The sequence below is a fragment of the Cotesia glomerata genome, linkage group LG2 (genome assembly GCF_020080835.1).
Source record: "Cotesia glomerata isolate CgM1 linkage group LG2, MPM_Cglom_v2.3, whole genome shotgun sequence".
Classification (NCBI taxonomy): domain Eukaryota; kingdom Metazoa; phylum Arthropoda; class Insecta; order Hymenoptera; family Braconidae; genus Cotesia; species Cotesia glomerata.
The window spans coordinates 9,799,108-9,822,368 of record NC_058159.1 but is presented as its reverse complement, the minus strand read 5'-3'; the positions used below and the strand labels follow the sequence as shown (position 1 = coordinate 9,822,368).

General features: G+C 28.6%; 2 protein-coding genes across 7 annotated transcripts in view; one reads left to right on the top strand and one right to left on the bottom strand.

Moving 5' to 3' along the window:
- Positions 1-438: 438 nt before the first annotated feature.
- The window catches only part of LOC123258498 (midasin), a 98,577-nt gene continuing 75,754 nt past the window's right edge, over positions 439-23,261 (top strand). Inside the window, exons 1-5 of one of the 2 annotated variants that reach the window (XM_044718542.1) lie at positions 439-671; positions 806-1,041; positions 1,105-6,652; positions 6,742-6,960; positions 7,135-7,263. In XM_044718542.1, the coding sequence (XP_044574477.1) occupies positions 576-671; positions 806-1,041; positions 1,105-6,652; positions 6,742-6,960; positions 7,135-7,263 (6,228 nt within the window). In that variant the 5' untranslated portion in view covers positions 439-575. The remainder of the gene's footprint in view (positions 672-805; positions 1,042-1,104; positions 6,653-6,741; positions 6,961-7,134; positions 7,264-23,261) is intronic. The other variant, XM_044718541.1, reaches the window with a different exon arrangement.
- The window catches only part of LOC123258505, a 46,665-nt gene continuing 33,222 nt past the window's right edge, over positions 9,819-23,261 (bottom strand). For all 5 annotated transcript variants that reach the window (XM_044718558.1, XM_044718560.1, XM_044718559.1 and 2 more), the window contains 7 exons: positions 16,089-16,290; positions 14,513-14,765; positions 11,982-12,236; positions 11,560-11,673; positions 10,716-10,898; positions 10,244-10,567; positions 9,819-10,118 (listed from right to left, as the gene is read on the bottom strand). In XM_044718558.1, coding sequence (XP_044574493.1) covers positions 9,942-10,118; positions 10,244-10,567; positions 10,716-10,898; positions 11,560-11,673; positions 11,982-12,236; positions 14,513-14,765; positions 16,089-16,290 — 1,508 coding nt within the window. In that variant the 3' untranslated portion in view covers positions 9,819-9,941. The remainder of the gene's footprint in view (positions 10,119-10,243; positions 10,568-10,715; positions 10,899-11,559; positions 11,674-11,981; positions 12,237-14,512; positions 14,766-16,088; positions 16,291-23,261) is intronic.

The window sequence follows — 23,261 nt, the reverse complement described above, 5'->3', positions numbered from 1 at the left end:
TAAAAAAAAATTATTGAGACTAAGAAAAAAGTATTGAAAAAAAAAAAATTCTCAAAAAATTTGCACTTGTAAATTTTTTTTATCTCTAGATGTGAAATTTTCCATTAAATTTTTTTGATAATCATTTAAAAGTTATAAGAATCTAAAAAATTCACAGATGTCTTTTAATATCAGTATTATGAAATATTTTAGAATTTTTTTTGATGTTGTGGATAATTTTAAAAATTGTTCTTTAGTCCTCTGAACCAATAACATTGTCATTCCGTAAGTGTACATCATCGGTCACCCAAAGAGTTTGTGATTGGTTGATAATAAATTACATACTAACCCATCTATCAATAGAATTCACACAATTTGTTTTAATGCTTACTGTGAAAATTCACCTTTAAATGGGTCGTCTTTTTCTTGCGCAGGATCACAACCATCATAACATGCGTGTAAGTAATTGTACTTTAAAACGTTAACCTGTTAGGAGTAACACGTGCTTTTTTGATTGTTATAACCTAAGTATTAACTTTTGGAGTACCGGTATAGTTATTTGTTATCAAAACGGATGACAACTCATTTACATAATAATGAAAGGTTTATTAAAGAATCTCAAAGAGTTTTATTCTAAAAATTCCTCGATTCACAGTTTAAAAGAATTATTTTCAAAGTATATAAACAAGGAGGTAAGATTTTATTATTTAATATTATAATAAACATACTTTAAATTTTTATTTAAATAACAATACTTTGTTTATAAATTATATTATTTTTTAACAGTTATAATGCTATTGTTATATTTTTGTCTAATTGATTATAGGATTTAAATGAAAATGATTGCAAGGAAGTAATAGAAAAATTATCCTGTCACGTTTTAATGGATCAAAACCATGTTCAACATGTAGCAGAGTTTTTTCCTCAGTATTTAATTCTTCTATTATCACATGCTATTCCTATAGAATGCAATGAATTAAACGCAGAGTCAAATCCACAGTTGCATCGCTTGAATTGTGTCATTCTTGGAAAATTAATATCTATCAACCCGGATGTCTTGGGGTAATTATTTATCATTAATTGTATTAAAGTAGATTATATTAACTTTTTAAATTAATTTTTCAGATTCACTTTACGATATTTTGAAGTTTATCCAGCGCCTTTCGCAACTGCTGTTGAATCAACTCCGGCTAAAAAATTTAAAAGCCATCACGTGTCATGTAAAGTTCAAGATGTATCTGATTATGATATAGTCGTTGCGACTTATAATATTTTATGCGTTGCTTCAAATCATTTCAAGCACAAGTGGAATTGGTCTGTATTTTATAATTTTTTATCCCAAGATAATGATCAATTAAAATGGATTGCTTTAAAATGCATCGGAATCGTATTAAACATGTCAGAATCTACAAAAATGACATGTGCTAAGATATTAATTCCTAATTTTCATCAATTTTTAATTAATCACAATACTCATGATAATAATATTGTACTTACAACTGATGACAGCAATTTACAAGAATTAGAAAAAACTGTCGCAGACTCTGACTCTCTTGTTTCAATCGCTGGAGTTCTGCTTCCAGTATTTGATAAAGCTAATCGTGTACAGTCTTCCTTAGTTCCAGTTCCATCAATGGAATCTAACTTGCAAAGTCTTGCTCTAGCAGTTGCCTCAAGAAAGTGTGTTTGTCTTCAAGGACCAGTTGGCTGCGGGAAAACAGCATTAGTTGAATATTTAGCTAAAGTAACAGGACGTGGACCGTCTGATTTTATTAAAGTTCAATTAGGAGAACAAACTGATTCAAAAATGCTGTTAGGAACTTATAGATGTACAGATATTCCAGGAGAATTTGTTTGGCAACCTGGTGTTCTTACTCAAGCTGTTGTTAGTGGGAAATGGTTGCTTCTGGAAGACATTGATAGTGCGGCTCTTGATGTTATTAGTGTTTTAAGTAATTTAATGGAAACTGGTACTTTGTCAGTACCAGGATACCGTGACACAATTCATACCAAGAGTGGGTTTCAATTATTTGTAACCCAACGATTAATTTCTTCGGCATCTGGACTATTTCGACAGTCTGCAAATGCTACTAATTTACTTGGAAAACATTGGCTTTGTGTTCACATGGATCCTCTGACTAAAGATGAATTAATTACTGTTGTTAAAACTCTTTTTCCTGTTTTAACAACAACAGCAACTAAAATAATAGATGTGTTTTTACTATTTTCAATGGGAGATCACGGGGCTGAAGATGAAACAGAAGAAAAATTATCAACAGCTGGAAGATTAATTTCTACAAGGGATTTAATTAAGTGGTGTACTCGATCAATTGTTAATTTCAATGTTTCACAAGAATACACTGCTCGTAAACTTCTTTTAGATGCTGTAGATATTTTTTGTTGTTCTGTACCAGACACCAAAAAAAGACTAGATCTTGCTATTGCCGTTGGACACATATTGGGAATTGTAAAAACTGAAACTGAGAGTATGATGAGCACTCGCACGATTGAAGTATCTAATGATGATAAAGTTTTCACAGTTGGACGAGCTGTGATTAATCGTAATACAAATAGATCTGTGCAGAATGATAAAACAAAAGATAATTTCACTACTAAATCAAGACCATCTGCAGTTTTATTAGAACGTGTTGCCTGTTGTATAATGCAAAATGAACCTGTTTTATTAGTTGGTGAAACAGGTACAGGAAAAACTAGCTCTATTCAGTATTTAGCGAAAAAGGCAGGTCATAAACTTATTGTGATAAACATGAACCAACAAAGTGAAAGTGCAGATTTATTGGGAGGATACAAACCAGTAGATCTAAAACATTTAATTAAACCAATCAGAGAAGAATTTGAAGTGCTTTTTCGTGCGTATTTTGCAGTTATACCTAATAAAAAATTTCTCGATTACTTGGGTACTGCTTATACAGAAGGAAACTGGAAAACATTAATCACTCTGATGAGTCACAGTGCAACTGCAGCTCTAAAAAGGCTCCGCGGGGACATAGATAAAATCAAAACTGGAACAAAAAGAAAAAGTGACGATGGTGATGTACAAAAACAGTTAGAAACTAATCAAAAAAAATTAGTTCAGTGGGAAAAAATAAATATAAAATTGGACAAATTAAAATCACAACTAAAAACGGAACTATCTTTAGCATTTGCTTTTATAGAAGGTAGTTTAATCAAAGCTTTACAAGAAGGCTACTGGGTCCTTCTTGACGAAATAAATTTAGCATCATCAGAAACACTTGAGTGCTTATCTGGATTATTAGAAGGATCAACTGGATCACTCTCTTTATTTGAACGTGGTGATAAAGAATCTATTAAAAGGCATAAAGATTTTAAAATTTTTGCTTGTATGAATCCTGCTACCGATGTTGGAAAAAAAGAACTTCCAATCGGCTTAAGAAATAGATTTACTGAATTTTATGTTGACGAGTTAACAGAGAAATCAGATTTACAGGCACTGGTCATATCATACCTCGAAGGATTAAATTTAGAACCAACTATTTTGAATAATATTGTTAAATTTTATTTACAAGTTCGTAAGGACGCTGTGAATAAATTATATGATGGTACTGGTCATACACCACATTACAGTTTACGTACATTGTGTAGGGCACTGAGTGTAACCGTTTCATTTAAGTCTGGTTGTACTTTACGATCACTTTACGAATCATTTTGTCTTAGTTTTTTAACTCAACTAGATAGTGTTTCTTACAAACTTGTAGAGCAATCGATTAAAAATATGATACATAGTAAATCGTGGAAAGAAACATTAAAAGCTCCAATAACAAACCCTAGTACGAAAAATAATGTTTTTATTAAATTTGAACCTTATTGGGTACCACGAGGCACTTTGGATCCTAAAAAACCAAAAGATTACATTATTACAGAATCTATTAAGCAAAATTTACGTGATCTTGCTCGAGTTGTGGCAATAAGTAGAATGCCGGTATTAATTCAAGGTAATACATCTGTTGGTAAAACAAGTCTAATAAAATATCTTGCTAAAGCATCAGGGCATGTATGTGTTCGTATTAATAATCACGAACATACGGACCTTCAAGAGTATGTCGGAAATTATGTAGCTAATGAAACAGGAAAGCTTGTGTTTAAGGAAGGAGTTTTAGTTGAAGCAATGCGTAAAGGATATTGGATTATTTTAGATGAGTTAAATTTAGCGCCAAGTGATGTTTTAGAAGCATTGAATCGTGTTCTTGATGATAATCGAGAACTTTTTATACCCGAAACGCAAGAATCTATTAAAGCGCATAATAATTTTATGTTATTTGCAACGCAAAATCCACCAGGTGTTTATGGTGGTCGTAAAGTTTTATCACGAGCATTCAGAAATCGTTTTGTTGAGCTTCATTTTGACGAAATACCTTCTACTGATTTAGAGATTATTTTAGAGAACAAATGCAATGTACCCACAAAATATTGTAAAATTATGATAAATGTTATGAAAGATTTGCAATTGAGACGAAAAAATACAGCAGCTTTTATGGGTAAACACGGATTTATTACGTTACGTGATTTATTTAGATGGGGTGATAGATACAAAGCCAAAGAAGTTAATAAAGTTATTGACAAAAAAACTAAAATAATTACTAATCAGTCTGAAAAGTATGATTGGCAACAACTACTTGCTGACGAAGGCTATCTTGTGCTTGCTTCGAAAGTTCGTCAACCCGACGAGGCTAAAGAAATTATCGAAGTGCTTAAAAAACATTTTAAATGTGTTGTTGATCCAGAAAATTTATTTACTCTTCATGAAAAAACATCTCCTGAAACAAGATCAATACTTGAAACACTTGAGAATATTAAAAGATCACCCATGCCAGGATTTGAGCATATTGTTTGGACGTATCAAATGAGACGAATGGCTGTTCTGGTAATTAAATCTTGTCAGTTCAAAGAACCTATTTTGCTAGTTGGTGAAACTGGAGGTGGAAAAACGACAGTTTGTCAACTAGCTGCAGTACTAAGAGCTAAAAATCTTTACAGTGTTAATTGTCACATGAATACAGAGTCATCAGATTTTTTGGGTAACTTAAGACCTGTCAGAGAACACACGGAAGATAATCAAAGATTATTTGAATGGGTTGATGGTCCATTAATATCTGCCATGCGAAATGGTGATTTATTTTTGGCTGATGAAATTTCTCTCGCTGATGATAGTGTACTTGAAAGAATGAACTCACTGTTAGAACCAGAACGTACACTTTTATTGGCAGAAAAAAACAACGATTCAATCGATAAAAATCAAGCTGATTGTGGAATCACAGCACATGAAGATTTTTGTTTTATTGGTACAATGAATCCCGGCGGTGATTACGGTAAAAAAGAACTTTCGCCTGCATTACGTAATCGATTTACAGAAATTTGGTGCGAAGGTTGTGTTTCTGATAATGATCTCCGTAATATTATTGAGTACAACTTACGACCTGAAGAAATAAAAAATGAAAATCAAGATATAGCTACTGCTATATTAGCATTTATAAATTATTTCAAATTATCTGGAATAGGTAAAAAATTTGTAGTAAGTGTAAGAGATATTTTAACTTGGGTAAACTTCATTAAGTTTTGCCGCAACGCAAGTAATTCAAAATTAACAACTTCAGTAGCATTTATTGAAGGAGCTCGGCTAACTTATCTCGATGGTTTGGGTTCCGGAGTTACTGGTACAGAGAGTAAAGATAAATTAGAAGCATTTAAAAAGAACATTTTTATATATTTAGAGCCATTTATTAACCAATTGAAGAATTACGATCATACTGTTTGTGAAGAAAATATAAATGAACGAGAAGATATGTTTGGCATCGATCCGTTTTACATTCCTACTGGACCTAATGGAAAATATTCTGTTACAAGTTTTACATTTGATGCTCCCACTACTAAATCCAATAAATTGAAAATTTTACGAGGACTACAATTAAAAAAACCACTTTTGTTAGAAGGAAGTCCCGGAGTCGGTAAAACTAGTCTTGTTTCGGCTATTGCGAAAGCATCTGGACATAATTTACTGAGAATAAATTTAAGCGACCAAACCGATATATCTGATTTATTTGGTGCTGATTTACCAGTTGAAGGAGGAAAAGGTGGACAATTTGCCTGGAGAGATGGTCCTTTCTTACGAGCATTAAGAGCAGGCGATTGGATACTACTCGATGAGTTGAATTTAGCGTCGCAATCCGTCTTGGAGGGTTTAAATGCTTGCCTTGATCATCGTGGTGAAGTTTATATTCCGGAGCTCGCTCGTTCATTTGTGGTTAAAACAGGAACAAAATTATTCGCTTGCCAAAATCCTCTTAGTCAAGGTGGAGCGAGACGGGGGTTACCTAAATCTTTCCTCAATAGATTTACTCAGGTGTTTGTTGATGCATTGTCGGATGATGATTTAAAAATTATTGCCAACAGCCAATTTAAATGTGTCGATAAAACGATAATTGATAAAATTATTGAATTCAATTCAGTAATATCAACAGAAGCTGGAGTTTCTTGGGGATATCATGGCTCTCCTTGGGAAATGAATTTACGAGATATTACACGATGGTGTGAATTATATTATGAAATGAAAATGTCTAGTTATAAAGACGCTCGAATTACGGCTACTGAATTAATTTATGTTGATCGCATGCGTACTGCAGACGATAAAGAAAAAGTAAGTGACTTTAATTTTTTATTTTTCAGTATATTATTTCCATAATTGTTACTAATAACATTCTTGATATTTTTTAAAATTATTTTTAGGTAAGAGAATTATTCCGTAATGTGTGTCAATTGCAATCTTATATAAACAAACAACCCTACATACATGTTGATGAAGAAAATTTATACTTTGACAATATTATTTTACCCCGGAGCGAAAATTCATACTGTGTTGATCATAATTTACTTGTGCTTCGAAATCAAATTCCGGTGCTGAAAAGTCTTGCTTTGTGTGTTAAAATGAATTGGATGCCTATTCTTGTAAGTAGACTTTTTTTCATTTCATTTATTAACTATTTTTTATTAGTTAAAAAAATTATGATGTTCTATACTTTAATTTGAAAAATAGAAAATTGTTTTTTTTTTAATTTTTATCATGAATAGTATAAATAATAAATATTAATTATTTAATAAATTTAATGAATTTGTTGATAGATTGGAGAATCTGGAACCGGAAAAAGTAGTGTTGTTCGTGTACTTGCTCAGCTAGCAGGACAAAAATTGCAGTCAATCGCCGTCAACTCAGCAATGGATACAATAGAAATTCTCGGAGGCTTTGAACAAGTAAGTTGAAATATATATTTTTTTTAATAGGTGATGGATAAATTTTAAATTAATACCATATAAAACAAGTTTAAAGTACGTCGTTATAACGACTCTAAATTTTATCTAAAATGAATTATTAAAAATTAAGTATCAAAACTTAATTCACTAATAATTATCTTGATCAAATTAACTACCAAACTTAGAACATAATTGCTATTGGAATAAAATACTAATTCCCTTACTTATTTATTAAGCTCTAAATAATTTATCAAGAAATCTTTTTCAATTTCTATTTTACTTGTGAGTTATAAGTTTAGATGAAAACTAAATTTATTCTAAATAAATATTCATTGTTATTTTAAGTTACAAGTAAATCAATAGAGGAAATAAAGTTATGTTCACTGAAGAATTTTTTATCATATTATATTTATATTTTATTGACATACTCTTTCAGTGTACATATATATTTCGTTAACGAATATTTACACTACTTATTTTCTTAGTTCATTTTTTGTTTGCTTAGTATTTATATTTCTTCTTAGTCAGATCTTATATATATTCGTAATTATTATGTTGATAATACAATAACGTAAATGATTTTTTTTTATTCTACCTGCTTCTATAGATTCAGAAGACAGTTTTTTTTTTTTGTTTATTATTTAGGCACATATTACGTAGCATTAATTTTCAATCGCAGGTTATTTTATTTTATTCTGTTTAAATATTTATTTTATTTTTTTTATCAGACTATATTAATTTCTCTTTTTAAATCATTAAATTTCAAACTTTTTGGCCTGATTAACCCACCGAGGCGATGATTATTAATTATGTGTTGATTATTTATTGTTAAAATTATAATACAATATTTATTTTAACAAATTCATGTGCCTAAAAAAAATATATATATAGATTTTTTTTTTTTTCAATAAAATAGTTATTAACTTTTTTTAGTCGGTACATTTCTCGTAAATAACACAAATATTTTATACATTTTTTGCGTTAGATGACAGTTCATTTTTAAAGTTATTCTTAGATTTTATTTTTGAAGGATTAGGGAATCTAATACGGATCATAAATATTTTTTTAGCTAAAAAAGACGAAAAAAATTGACTCATACTGTTTTTTTTTGTTTTCTTTACTTTATATAAACTTACGAGTTATAATGGACCCAACGGATTTTTATTTCGGAAGTGCACTTCTAAATTGGACGTGATAATTTTTGTTTTATATAACGACGAACGATTTTTTTTTGTGCTGAGAAAAAACGCAGATGAATAACTATTTTATTTTCATAATTTTTTTATTCTAATTAAAAAAATTTCTTTCATATTACACTTCGGTGGGCGGAATACTTTAATGAGCAATTACTTCAAACTTTTAAATCATTTATTAATTGAATATACTTATTTAATAAATAAGTCTATTTGATTCTTATTTATTGAAATATTATATAAATTTAAAAAAATTTTAATCACTTATTAATGAACGTTTTTTTTTTCTACATAAATAATATATATATATATATATATATATATATATATATATATATATATATATATATATATATATATATATATATATATATATATATATGTACATACAGCAATTTTTTTATTAAAATTATTCAAAAAGTTTAATAATGTAAGATATTTGATAAATATTTAAAATTTTATTACGTAAATTGTAGAATATAACAATCAATAATAAGGAAATTAAATTTCATTTCTAACAGATGCATAATAAAAATTTGGATACGAGTTAAATGTCTTACGGTATTAAACTTTTTGAAAAATTATCATAAAAAAATTTTTGGTTGTAAATTGTTGATATGATTGCAGAATCAAAAATAATGTTAAATTATTTTACAATAACTTTTAATATGAATTTATTTTTTATTTTATTCGTATAGATTTAGATTTTGTGCTTTACCTTTTGCATGTAAATTTATCATATATGTATATATATTTTTCAATTTATCATTATTAAATAATTACAGCTATACGATATTTAGTTGAATGGACATTAGTTTTGATGGTATAAATTTACATGAAGCATTAAATTATTTATAAAAATGATCTAAGAATTAATTAAATTTCATGCTATTGACTAAATAACTATTTTATTAATTATTAAATATCTACTGTCAATATCCGGAGCCGCTAAAAGATATTAATATACTATTTTTAAGCATTAATTTAAAAACTTGACAAATAATTGATCATTTTATTTTTAGTATGTGTTTTAGAAAAACTCTAAACTTAGTTGATAATAAATTCGTTTATGAAATTCGGTGTCTTCTTAAAGCAATGAGACAAAGACACTTTGCGAAAAATTGAAGTATGAAAGACAGAGATGACATGAGTTAGATAGAAAAGTGTATTAATTAAATGCAGGTTTCAAAAATCAGTCTGTAAGGACATGTCTTGGAATAAAGTTTCACAAATCTTCATTACTAGTTACTTTAGGTCAATTATTGATTATATTTTAATATTTTTCTTATTAATTATTTTCTATGATTATTATTTATTATGGAAGAAATAGCATGAGAGAAATATTTTAATAATTTAAATACATTGTAAAAAAATATTCTGCATCGATGACAACTAATTTCGAAAATTTATCAGGAATACTGTTACATTTATTTTTTTTTGTAATTTTATAATTTATTAATTTAGTGTCTAATCTATGTAGTAATATTAATCACTCGGTAAATCACTACTTGTCGGACTAATTGCCGTTGTCATGTCGTTCATAACTGGAAGCACCAAGCTGGGTCTTCTAGATAATTTTTCTTCATATAAGCTCACAATGCTTTTGGGTCGAGGTATTACAACACTCCATGGGTCAGGTGATATCGTAATTGGCTCATCTTGCTGTAATAATTACAAGACTATTTATTTATTATTTCTATTTCAGGAATTAAAAAAATAATTGTAGAATTTTTTTGATAGTAGATATCAATGATAATACAATTGTATAAACGAAAAAAAATGTTTACCGGAAGATATTTAGCTGCTGGAGGCAATGGAGGTTTCAAAAGAGCAACATCGCTCAAATCCAAAGATGCAGCAGTAGTAGCTGATATCGGTGGTGGCGGGGGTGGTGGTGGATTCAGGGTTGATGGAACACTCAATGGTGCTTCATACCTTGGTGGTTGTACTGATTGTATTGGTGTGTTCATTGCCGATCCTAAAATCCATCGTGCAAAACTTTCACAGCAACCGCAGCATACGTCCGAAATACCCTGGCGAAGTCCTCGGTGAAGAGTTAGAAACAAAGCGGGGTTGACAAAAGCATGAATGTAGGCAATGTGTAGCGTGACCTTTGGATAAAAATAGAAAAAGTTTGCGGGAAATAGATTTTGGCAACTTTTAAGTTGATTTTATTAAATAAATTGCATTTTAATTTCAATTAAAAGAAATTTAAATGATTTTTTATTATTATTATTATTAATTATCAACTTAAATTACTTCATATCCAGTTGTGTTTCCAATCACCGGGTGATGTACTAGAGTTACAAAAAATAAAGGACCCCAAAAAATAACGTATGCTGCTGTTATGACTAAGAACATTTTGACTCTTTGAACTCCTTCACGTTCCATTCGCCTTAGATAATTTCTCATTTTCCGATGCTCCTCTAATGCACCGCCTCTCTGAAACAATTCAACGATCGATAGTTGTACTCTTTTGTTTTGCTTTATTGTTGAGTTATTTCACTAATGTCTAGTAATTCACTGAACTGGAAATTATCGTGACTACTTCATCGTTGCTCTATTGCCGCGCTGTCGATTTACTTACTCATGATGTTGTTAGGAGTTTTCATTACGAGACTCATCATTAATTAAAGAGTATTGTTTAATGCTTCAACTTTGTACGAGTGGTATTATATGCTTACATTTATTTATTTATTTTTATTTAATTATAAATCTGTAACAGCAAAATTTTTTAATACACTGACAAAATTAACTTGATTCAAGAGATAAATTCTTTAATTAAAAAGATAATTTTGAAAAACTTGATGATTTTAAATCAAGTAAATTTTTTTTTATCAGTGTAAGTATTCTTTTTTCTTTGACACTTGAAAAATATTACGAAATGTCACTTTGTCGAATATTCTTGTCGATTAAATCTGAATTACTTATTATCATTCCAGTCACGTATTTTATAAGATTTTTATCACGATTATTCGTAAGAATAAGAAGCAAAGAATATGATATGGAATAATTTATTGGCCTTTGAAATTTACGATGTTTAATCGAATGATACCAGATTTCTTTTTATATTTATTTAAAAAATTTTCGTTCTGTTTGGTACCTTTGGAGTTGTGCCATTTCTCTGATCTGCGGTTCCGCCGTCTGCGACTCCGTTCGTTCCACCGTGACCGCCTGTGACATTGACGAGTGTCGTGACAAGACCGGCGACCCGAACCTGATGAAAATACAAGAAATTTAAATATATTTAAATTTTATCTGCCCCCTTCTATTAAAACCAATATATTTCAAGATTAAACGATAAAATATTTAGCAGTAAATAATACCTCAAAAATAGAAATATATTTACGTGAGATAAAACTAAATTAATCACAGGGATGTGCAAATAAATCAAAATTACGAATTATTCATAAATGTTTGAATAATTTTGAATTTTGAATCAAACAGTAATATTTAACTTGATTAATACAATACTCGTCCGTCCCCAATGAATAAAAATTAGTGAATTTGAATTATAAAACTCACGGCTTCAACATTGGCTTTTGTCAGATCTCTGTGCAATTTTCTCAGATGAAATAATGTTAGTGCGACGCATATAATATTTATAGCAATCCAGAGAACATTTAAAATATAATGTCGGAATGGGCCGTGTACCAGTGGGCAGCTCGGTGCATTATGACTAGTTTCCGTGTTAGCAGCAAGTGCACCACTCAGAAAAGTTGGACCGAGGTTTATTGTGATACTGGCAAACCATATCATAAAAGTACCAAAAAGTACACACTGTAAAAAATTTATTTAAAAATATTTATGTAGGTATTTTATAATAATTGATCAGAAACATTGCAGAAATATTAATAAATTATCACCCGTGCAAAAAAAAAATCTGGAAAACCGTTGACCCTAAAGGCCATCCCTGCAACTTCCCGCCAATTCCATACCTAAACGCTTGAAATTGCACTTATGACGTTTCTGAGCTCTTCGAGCTCAAAAATACAATTTTTGTGTTATTTTGAGCTCTCCGAGCTCAAAGAAATATCTTTTTTATGCTTTTGAGCTCTTTGAGTCGATTTTCATGCGGTTGGAAGTATTCCACGCACTTTTTCAGAATCTATGATAAACTTTTGAACACAAACTGATCGAACCGAAAATCTTAGAGAAATTTGAAAAATTCAGTTTTTCCGAATTTTTTCGACAACGATAACTCACGAACCAATCAACCAATTTTCATGTTCTTGGTGGCGATCGACGTGATTTTTGGGCTCTAATAATTATTTTATTTCTTCAAAAATGATCCAAAAAGAAATCTCGAAGTTATGTGAAAAAAACACTTTTTTCGAAATTTTTCGTTTTCGATAACTCTCGAACGATTCAACCGATTTCGATGGGACTGGTGGCAATCGACATGGTTTTTTAAGCTTAAAAGCTGATTAATTTTTGGAATTGATCGGTGAAGCCGTTTAGAAGTTATTCCAAAAAAACGATTTTTTGAAAAATTTATTTTTGAGATTTCTCAAAATCTAGCGAACCGAATCAAATTTTCACGAAATTTAATGGTAATGATACTCTTTGGATCGCCACCTATTTCGATCTGATCGGCCGAGCCGTTCAAAAGTTATAAGAGGTTCACACACACACACACACACACACACACACACACACACACACACACACACACACACACACACACACACACACACACACACACACACACACACACACACACACACACACACACACACACACACACCATCGCGGGGATAGTTGAGGAAGCTTCCTGAGACCTTAAAACGTCGAGATGAAAACTCGATTTTTGCAAAACGGGGTGAAAACAATAACTTCCCGATTTTTGAAAATCTTCGATTTTCTTAGCGGGAAGTTAAAAATGTTATATCGTGATCTTGATAAATTTCATTTTTAAATTCATATTTTGATATAAATATGACTTTATAATGAATTTATTACAAAAATGTTTTAATTGTTTTAATTCTCACCAAAAAAATGTGAAATTTATATCGAACTAATAAAGTGAATATTAAAATGCTCTCTATTCGTAAATTTGTTTCTGCAAAAAATTCCATTTAGTGATATTATTGTTGCGAAAAACATTTACTGGCAACAAAAAGAAAATTTTATACATTTTTGTAAATATATTGAAATGGTTTTTTGATAAATTCATGATATAGTTATATTTGTTTCAAAATACAAATTCACACAGTAAAAACATTTTTCGTCATTGCATGAAATGTTAAAGTTTTTGTGTTCAATTTTAACATTTTAGTGTGTTGACTTAACACAATCGTTTGTGTTATTCGATCGATTCGTTTTTCAATACACAACAATTTTATCCGTCGATATTTAAGTAACATTTTTTCAATGTTACTCTAACACAAAGCCGTATTATTTTCAACACAGATTTGTGTTACTTTAAATATAGAACTGTGTTACTTAATCGCTACACGAAAATTGCGTTGAATTGACACTAAGTATGTGTAAAAAAGGTCGTTACCATATTTTTTTGTGTTAAATTTCGCAAAAAATTTTTTATTGTGCAAAAATGAAATTTATAATGAGACAAAATTATTTTTGCACGGGCAATATATTTTTTCATTAATTATTTGTCATTATTTAAATTTTATCAGAGAATTTTTCTCAACAATCACTGTAATTTGTTAGCATTTGAAACATTTCGATTCCTTATTAATTAATTAAATAAACAAAGTTACTCCGTATCAATTAAGAAATTGAGAAATTAGATGTAAAACAAGATAACTAATTTTATTTAATGAATTTTTAATAAAATTAACATAATTTTTTATTATTAATGATATTATCATTATCTGAGGGATGTTAAATTAAATAGATTGCATAGTAAGCGGATTTGGCACCGCAGGTGTCAGACTACGTGCATCAGTAAACCTCAATCTATCATCAGCATTTACCCGAACAACAGATGGCTGGCGATAGAGGAAATATCATAATAATCTTATTTAAAGTAATCATTCAGATTGCTTAATGAACTACTTTTTTGTTTCAATAATAATAATAAACTATTTAACCTGCGGAGAATCCATGAGAAGCGGAGCTGTTAAATCAGCTTCTTCGTCGCTTTCCGGAAAAACCGGACTGTCATTGAGAACAGTCGTAAGCATGTTGACTGTTGAAACAGTGACGAGCAATAAAAATGCTGTTTCAACTAATGAACACTTGTTGACAGGCTGACAATTCAAAATACTTGATCCAAGTGGCAATAATATTGCCGCTCTAGCACAATCCACCATTGCTTGATGGAATAATAATCCCTGTGACCACCTAAAATAAAATATGAACATAAATATTGCTAGAGTATAATTTTTTATAGCAACATCTATTTCGACAATGTTTTCGAGAGCATATTATTACTTGTCAATTAGTCGTTGCCAAGTACAATAATATTTTTTCTCCGATTTGGGACAAGGCTTACCAGGAGGAATAAACACTTTTGAGACAAAGGTCAAGAATTAAGAACCAAAGAACAGAAATAGTTGATCAAATGCTAACAACAAGGAAAAAGTTGGCTTGCTTGTTCATCCAAAGTTAGCTTTTCTCACTATCAGCTTAATGGTTGTTTTGTCCCCAAAAAAGGTGATAAAAAGAGCCGTCGCGACATTAAGCCAATTTTAGATCGTTATACTTTTCTTTTTTTGTTTGTTTGTGTCTTACGTTACGTAACAAAAAGTACGCCGAAGATGTGCAAATAAAAATACATACTGTTTATAGATAAATACTAGCTTACTTGAAATGCATACTACGGTTAACACATATTTGTATGGGAATGAGTATGAGATGAGGATGGAAATGGAGAGGACATATAGAAGAGGGAAAATGAATGCATGTCACTTGGATCTATGTATAAGACCATGGCTTGGTTATGACAGCATCCAAGTCCTCTGTGTCACATCAGATGTTCTATCATCTCTGTCGACCGCATTAGAATTGTTTCATAAAACCGATCTCAACATAAATATGGCGTAGACTTACATCTACTCTCATAAACCATATCTAAATATATATATATATATATATATATATATATATATATATATATATATATATATATATATATATACAATAGGGTGCTTCAAAAAAAATTTTTAATTTTTTTTTTTAACTCTTACCTTCTCAAATGTTTCTATTTGATATAAAAAAAATCCTCACCAAACATGAGCCCTATAGCTCAACTCTAAGGGGTCAGTATTTTTATTTTAGTTTCCCATTTAATTAACATTTAATTAACGCTATTGTAGATATAGGAACGGCCTTTTGTTTTTTTAAAAGGGGACACTCAGAATTATTGAAAAAAAAATATTTTGGAAAAAAATTTTCAAAAATGCCAAATTTGTCAAATTTTGAATTTTTGAAAATCGTTAAAAATGACGATCGAAGTTAAATTTTTAGCTCAATTTTTTTTGTATAATACACTGTACTCATCTTAAAAGATTCTGAAATTTTTAGAAGGGTGTTTTTTTTTAAATATCAATTTTTGAATTTAAAAAAAAAATTTTTTGTTCATGAATTCAAAATAAATTTTTTAGTTTTTTTTTAATATAAATTTAATTTTTATTGACATTAAGTATTGCTATGAGCTTTTATTACCTCCTAAGCTGACGCTTGGCAAGTATCAGAGCCATAAGTATTATATTGGCGCCCATTCCGAGTGCTCCGAGACTGAATATTACAGTTGCTTCGGTCACTCCTCCGGGATGACACTGGAATACTTTTGTCGCATTGGATGTTACATTACCAGATGCACCGATACCGAACCGCAAATTAGCCCCTATCATGGCTACAGCTGAACCTGGTAATGTTAATATTGCGGGGTTATTATGCATAATTTATTATTTTATTCATTAATACTAATTATGTAATTATCATGACATGTGTGATAAATATCGAATTTATTGTTATGCTCATTTAATACTATATATATATATGTGTGGTAATTTGTTAGGTATTCAAAGCTTAATTTAGTGTTATATTCAGTGAGCTGCAACCAACCGTTCACTCACTCATTCACACTGTCGCATATAAAAACAGTTTCATTCACTAAGTACTTTTTATATTTATCTCTTGTTGTTTTGTATCTGGAAATTGAAATATTTTTTTTTTATTTTTATCTTGGTATTCACAAATTGTTAAGTTATTTTATATCATTAAAATGAATGGAGATTATTAAAGTATTCTGAGCAAAGAAATGAGATTCATAAATTTTCTACTTTTTTTTTGGTTACACTGAAAAGAAAATTGACGATTATAAGGAAAAAAAATTTTGAACCAAGAAAATTGTTTGAAAAGTCACTACATCGTCTTGACTCAAGAAGAAAAATTTTTCAGTTCAATAAAATTTGCCTAAACCAAGAAATATTTATTAGTTTTTCTACTTATTTCAAGATGATCAAACTCTTAATATAATATTCTTAGTTCAAAATTCTTGTCTCTTGAATCAAAGACAAAATTATTTGAAATTTTTTTTTTTTGGATAATCATATATTTTTTTCTCAAGAACTGTTTCTATTTGTTTCTCTGTTTGGACTTATTGAGAAAACCCGTACTATTCTTTTTCTGTATGTATGGTAAACGGAAATTTAAAAATCAAATTTCGCGTTGTCAAATAAAAAATTTTAAAAACGCGCTCTGCTAGAAAGTAGATTTATAAATAATTTATAAATGCCAGAACATTTTTTTGGAAAGTTTTATTTGTTTAGAAGAAATTTATGGGATTGCACTGCCAGTGAAAGTCTCGTAGAGTTAACTAAAAATAGAATATTTTGAAAAAAATATGGTCAAAAATGAATACTTTTTTTATTTTATTGTTAAAAATAGCCTGAACTCCGCTTACAAACTATTATTTTTTTTTTTATATTTGTTGATTATTAAAAATAATATTTAATACGGAAATTCATTACAACTTTATTCAATTTAAAAAAAAAACGTGAGAATAATTTAACTCATTATTTTCACTTTAATGACATCTCTATAAATTTATAATTTGTTAATAAAACTAAATGTATTCAAATGTTCATAACTAGAAAAGTTATTATAGAAAACTTTTAGAATTTTAATATTCGTAATAAAAGTTGTTAAAGTATAAAAGTGTTAGAAACTTAAATTTAAGATCAATATTGATGAAATAACTTTATTTGAATGTTTGAAGTTTGAACAATATGTGATCTCAATAAATTTTTCTTAAACTTGAACACAAATGGTATGAAAAAAAAAGTTATCATATTTTAGAACAATTATTACTGTAATCAATTTGAATTTAGTTGATTACTGTCTTGAAAATAAATGCACGTGTCTAATACACGATAGTAAATACACGTAAATGTGCAGTGGAATAATTAAAGTCGTTACCAATGTCCCGCCTTAAAATTGAATCATCACTTGCATGAATATGTATGGTTAGCTCTCTATTCTATATACGTTTCCTTTACCATCAGAGGTTGAGGTTTTCTCATTAAAAGATCCGTAACGACTATGTCGTGAGTATGTACTACTGGATATGTATGCTTCTACCCTAACAAAGCGACCTAAATGCTTTTACTCACGTCATGTAAAAGAATTAAATTTTTGAATTATAAATTAAAAGGATTACATAAAGATTAATAAAAAATAAAAATTCGCGTTAAGATTTTTTATAGCATGATTGAGTGAAACTTTAAGTGCAATTTAAGGCTATTATTCAAAACTTAGAAAAAAAAAGAAGAAATATGGACTGTAGACAGTGAAAAATTAAAGTCATCATATAGATAAAAATTTTTTAGTAAAAAGGCAATGTTTTCTTGTTTTTTCTTTTCGATTCAAACTAAAATACTCAAGTATTCTTAAAGCAGCAGAAAGCAGTTAAAATACTTTTTAGAAGTGCTTGCCACTTTTTCGCTGTAATTTAAAGTTTCGTGTCACATAACGTGTCTACGAGTTTAATCCTGAGGTTTTTAAAGTATAGATATGTACCAGCGTGTATTAACAGACGTTTCTATTTGTATGTTTTCTTTTTAGAGTTTTTTTTTCGGAATTAAAGTAAATTCAAGGCAACGAGACCCAATTATGCAGTCGCAAATAAACTCGTTAATGCAGCACATTCAAATTCTATCACAATCACTTGATATATGTTCTTTTTAGTTCTATTTTTATCTATACTCCTTTTTTCACCACTACGGTAAAAAGTGACTCTCCAACTTCATCTGCCACTATCAGGAAATCCAATATTCGAGGAATTAGATACAATGATTTTTTTCTACACTATTCGATTTTTCATTCAACTTGTTACAATATATTTGGAAATTGCTATCTTTACTTCTATATTCATTTAAAATGTAGATATTACTAAATAACTTTTTTGGACTTTTCAATTCATATTGATGCAAAATTTTATACAATTATTCATTTATGATGAATTATTCATGTTGTCAAAAATAAAACCAGTGAAACCATGATTGTGACTCTTGTGAATACTTGAATAAAGAACAATTTTACTTTCACAAGTAAATATTCCACTTTTTTTTTTTTTATTTACAATACGAATTGGAGAAAGTAGTTTTTATAGGCATCAACATATATTTTTTATAATTTTTTTGTGTTGAATGAATGAAAAGAAAACCTGATTTCATATAATTTTAAATTCAACAAGAGATTTTCGTATGCTGGACACGCTTATTAATTTGCACTTTTGATTTTACATGTTATTTCAAATAATTACTTTTCTTCTAATTTAAATTACCTGTTTCAGTTAAAAGAAAATAATTCTACAAAATCAGAAAAAATGTCTGCCTTGGTAACTTAAAAGCTTCCTAATTGGGTTGACACTGTCATTAATTAGATCTAGTCTATTTAATCTTTTCCATATCGTAAAGAAAAAAAAATGAAAGACAGAGAGAAAAGTAAAGTTTTATTACAAAAGAAACCTTGAACAAAGTTAAACTTTTCTCTATTATATTCAAATATTACTTTAAATTGCACTTTTTTCTTTTTTTTTGTTTCTGAAAAATGAACACTAGCTTGATAATTTTTACTATTTATTTTCGTCTTGAATTATGATCATAATATACTCTTTTTATTTTTGAATATTCATAATGATGCAATCGAGTAGATCTCGTTAGAAGGGTGCTTAAAACATTAAAGAGTGAGAAAAAGTAGATATACACACCTACTCTGTATATGAAAACAAATTTATATATATGAGAACGATCAAAACATTTACTGAAAATAGTTTCTATCATATTGTATTGAAAATCTCTAATTATGAGAAATTTTCCCAAAAATTATGCACATCAACTTCATAATTTTAAGTATTCGTTGTAATAATCATATAAAACGATATTTTATAAACCTATACAAACAACAGTATTCGTAATATTTTCTCCGGGTTCGTAAAAGGTATATAAAGTTATATGTTACTATTTTAAATAAGCATAACAAGTTTTTATTAGCTTGATAAAAGAAATGCAACTGCGAAGCTCTAAAATTTTTTTGTTTGACATAAAACTGAACTATTTTTTTTTTAATTTCACTGATAAAACGACTGAATTAATCTTGTTTTGATGCCTGCACATTTTCATTTGATTGCGGAATTATTAAGCAGTATCAATTTATATACTTATAACAAAATTTATTCAACAGAAATCAAATGAAAAGCAAAAAAATTATTGAATTAAGAAATATTTCTGCATGATGCAAGACAATCAAATTCTTCAAATTGTTTTATTTTGTTCCGGACTCTCTCTCAAATCAAGTTAATTTTTTTTTGTATATATATATGGATACAACCTAAACTAATAAAAAAAAAGAAAATAATTCAAGAGAAATATTCTTGAATCAAAAAATGCTAACAAATACTATTATGACTTGATTTAAAAGTATTATCTTTAATCAACTTATTGAAATTCTCTAAAAAGAAACTAAACTAAAAATAATTCTTTCCTCTTATTATTTTGCAAGTTGTACGAATAACTTTTTGACAGTCAAGGTGGTTATCTTTAACTCGTTAAAATAGTCGGAAGTGATAAAAAGAAGTCGTTAGATCTGTCAAAAAGCTATATAGCAGTTTTTATTAGATAATTTGGACATTAAAACTAGTGGGGGGTGAGTCATTTAGTCAATAGGTCGACTGTCCCTTGCGGGTAAACACCTGCATGTGATATTCGGTTAACCGCACATCTCTAGTTTATGTCCACAAATGAAGACATCGATGATCGCGTTACAAAATTTTTTTCTTAAATGCTTTGAAAGTTTATTCAACTGTGTAATTTGTACTATGTCATATCTATTTAAATTGAATTTATCACTTCAAAAGCTTCATTAGTCTTGAACAAGTTTAATATCTAACAAATGTAAATTAATGTTTCATTTCACTTTGAGTTAACCGCAAATGACTGACTATTTCAATCTCTATTAATGAATCATTAACGAGACGGTCTACAGCAATAACTCATCAATTATTCTTATTGTTTTATAGATAGAGTTATAAGCAATTGCTAATTAAACGAGTAAACATTTATCATTACAGTTGAATTAATCATTAACTACTGAATTATTATTATTATTATTATTCAATTAAATTGATTTGAGTAAAAATAAATTAGTTAATTGAATATGCTAAAATAAAATCAATTAACATACTGTTAAAAATAGATGCATAGACGCGACATACGTTTATAAATTTGTTGTTCAATAAATAAAACAATGAAATATTTCAAAAGAGAACATTTAGCTAATTAAAACTAGAAGATACAACTATTTTTGATTATCGATTTGAATAAAGTAAAGCAAAGTAGATAAAAAAGTAATAAATAAAAAAAAAATGAGTGAGAAATTGAAGTTGAGGTTCTGTCGGCTGGAAAAAGTGACGGCTGTGAGATTTGAAAACTAAGGAAGGAAGGATAGAAGGAAGGAAGGAAAGAAAGTAAGAAATAAAGAAGCATAGAAATGTAATAAAAAAAAAATTAGAGGGATGATATGAGAATATGTGAAAATTTAATCTGAATCTGTGTCCCGGATGTGAACCTGTCTTAAAAGTACACGCTATGACTACACTTTTAAAAAATAAAACCTTGCCGTTACGTGAAAAATGTTAATTTCTTTTATCTTTAAACATCTTATCGCTATTTCAATTAAAGCTTTGAGATTCAGGTTTATAAAGCTGCAACTAAGCCTTGTTTTTTTTTCTTTCGAAATTGACTCTAAAGCTCTGAAATAAAAGTAAAACATTTCAATCTATATTTTATTTTTGTATTCAATATCTTTTATTATATTATATTTCTTTTTTCCAATATGAATACCGGATTTATTTTACTACATATAATTCTTGATTTTTACTTATCTCTTGTCTGCGCATATACTTTGATATTTTATCCAGCTTTGACTGTACACGAGGTAGGGTATCAAAATTAGGTATTTTGTCAATCGATCCTAGGAAAATTTATATGAGATAAATTTGGCTGAGTCTGAGCCTGAATATTTCGCTCAGCTGCTGATTAATTCCATGAATTATTGATTAGTGCTCATAATGCTGTTGCTTTAACAAATGGGCTTTTTAATTCCGATGATGATGATGGTGATGACAAAGCAACGCCTTAAATTCATTTATTCATAATTCTTGAAGTTTTTATTATTCTGACGATAAATGACAGCATTGTCAACAAATCATCTTGTTTTTACTAATTTTATGAATCAAAACTCATTCAAGTTGTCTATCGAAGATATCAAGGTCTTTATCCAAGAATTTAGACTCCAAGGGAATAAAATCTTCAAGCAAGACCAATCATTTTTCATTCTTTTTTTTCAAAATAATTTTTGTTGAATACTTTTTTTTTTTAAATGTAGGCTTAAGATATTATATCTGTAAATTGACAATGCTTACCAATTCAATGATTACATGGAATTATGCAGGTATCAAAGCGAGAGTAATTCAATCGATTCATCAAATACCAAAGTAATTAACTTTTTATTATTTACATTATATTTGTAATTTCATTAATTGTAATGACATATTCGATTGCAACTAGCACATTTTAATAATGTCAATTAAAATAAAAACAAGGTGTTTTTTAAATAATTAAATAATGCATACGGCGATTTTATAAATCAATATTAATGTCCTTCAAAGTAAACAATTTTGATAATAGAAGTGGCTATAAATGGAAGTGTTTTTATCGTTTATAAGTATCAGACCGAAGATCGTAAAAAATACCATTTCAACTTTTTTAATCTATTATTACGATACATGTATAGAACTCACCCGATATATTTTGACATTTAATATTTTTCTTTTATTCAATATTAAACATTTATACATCGATCTAACAATAAAACATAGAATAAATCGAAAAAAATAAAATGAAATATGAATGGAAATTCTCATTTTCGTGTATTAGTAATGTTTTTTTGTTGTTTGGATACAGGATAAGACGTTGAAACGATAAGATGAGCAAAGAGCTGCGAAGGGATTCGTTTCCGACTTATATGTACGGATGCGGGATCATAAATCAGACTTTATTTAACGTAAAATAAAAAAGAAAAGTAAAAACAAAATCATGATGAAGATGAAGTTGGGTTGAATGAAAATAAATTTTGAATTGAAAAATTAAATAACTTCAATCTATTCACGAGTATCTATTTAAAATATCATTTTATTACACTTGAACAGATTTCATTTCTTTAAATATCATTTCATGTTATGCAATCCATGAATAAAGTGAATGAGTAAAGTATTTATAAATTGCTCTTAATTTCAATTATTTAACGCCATTAATTAACTCAAGTTAATTCTTT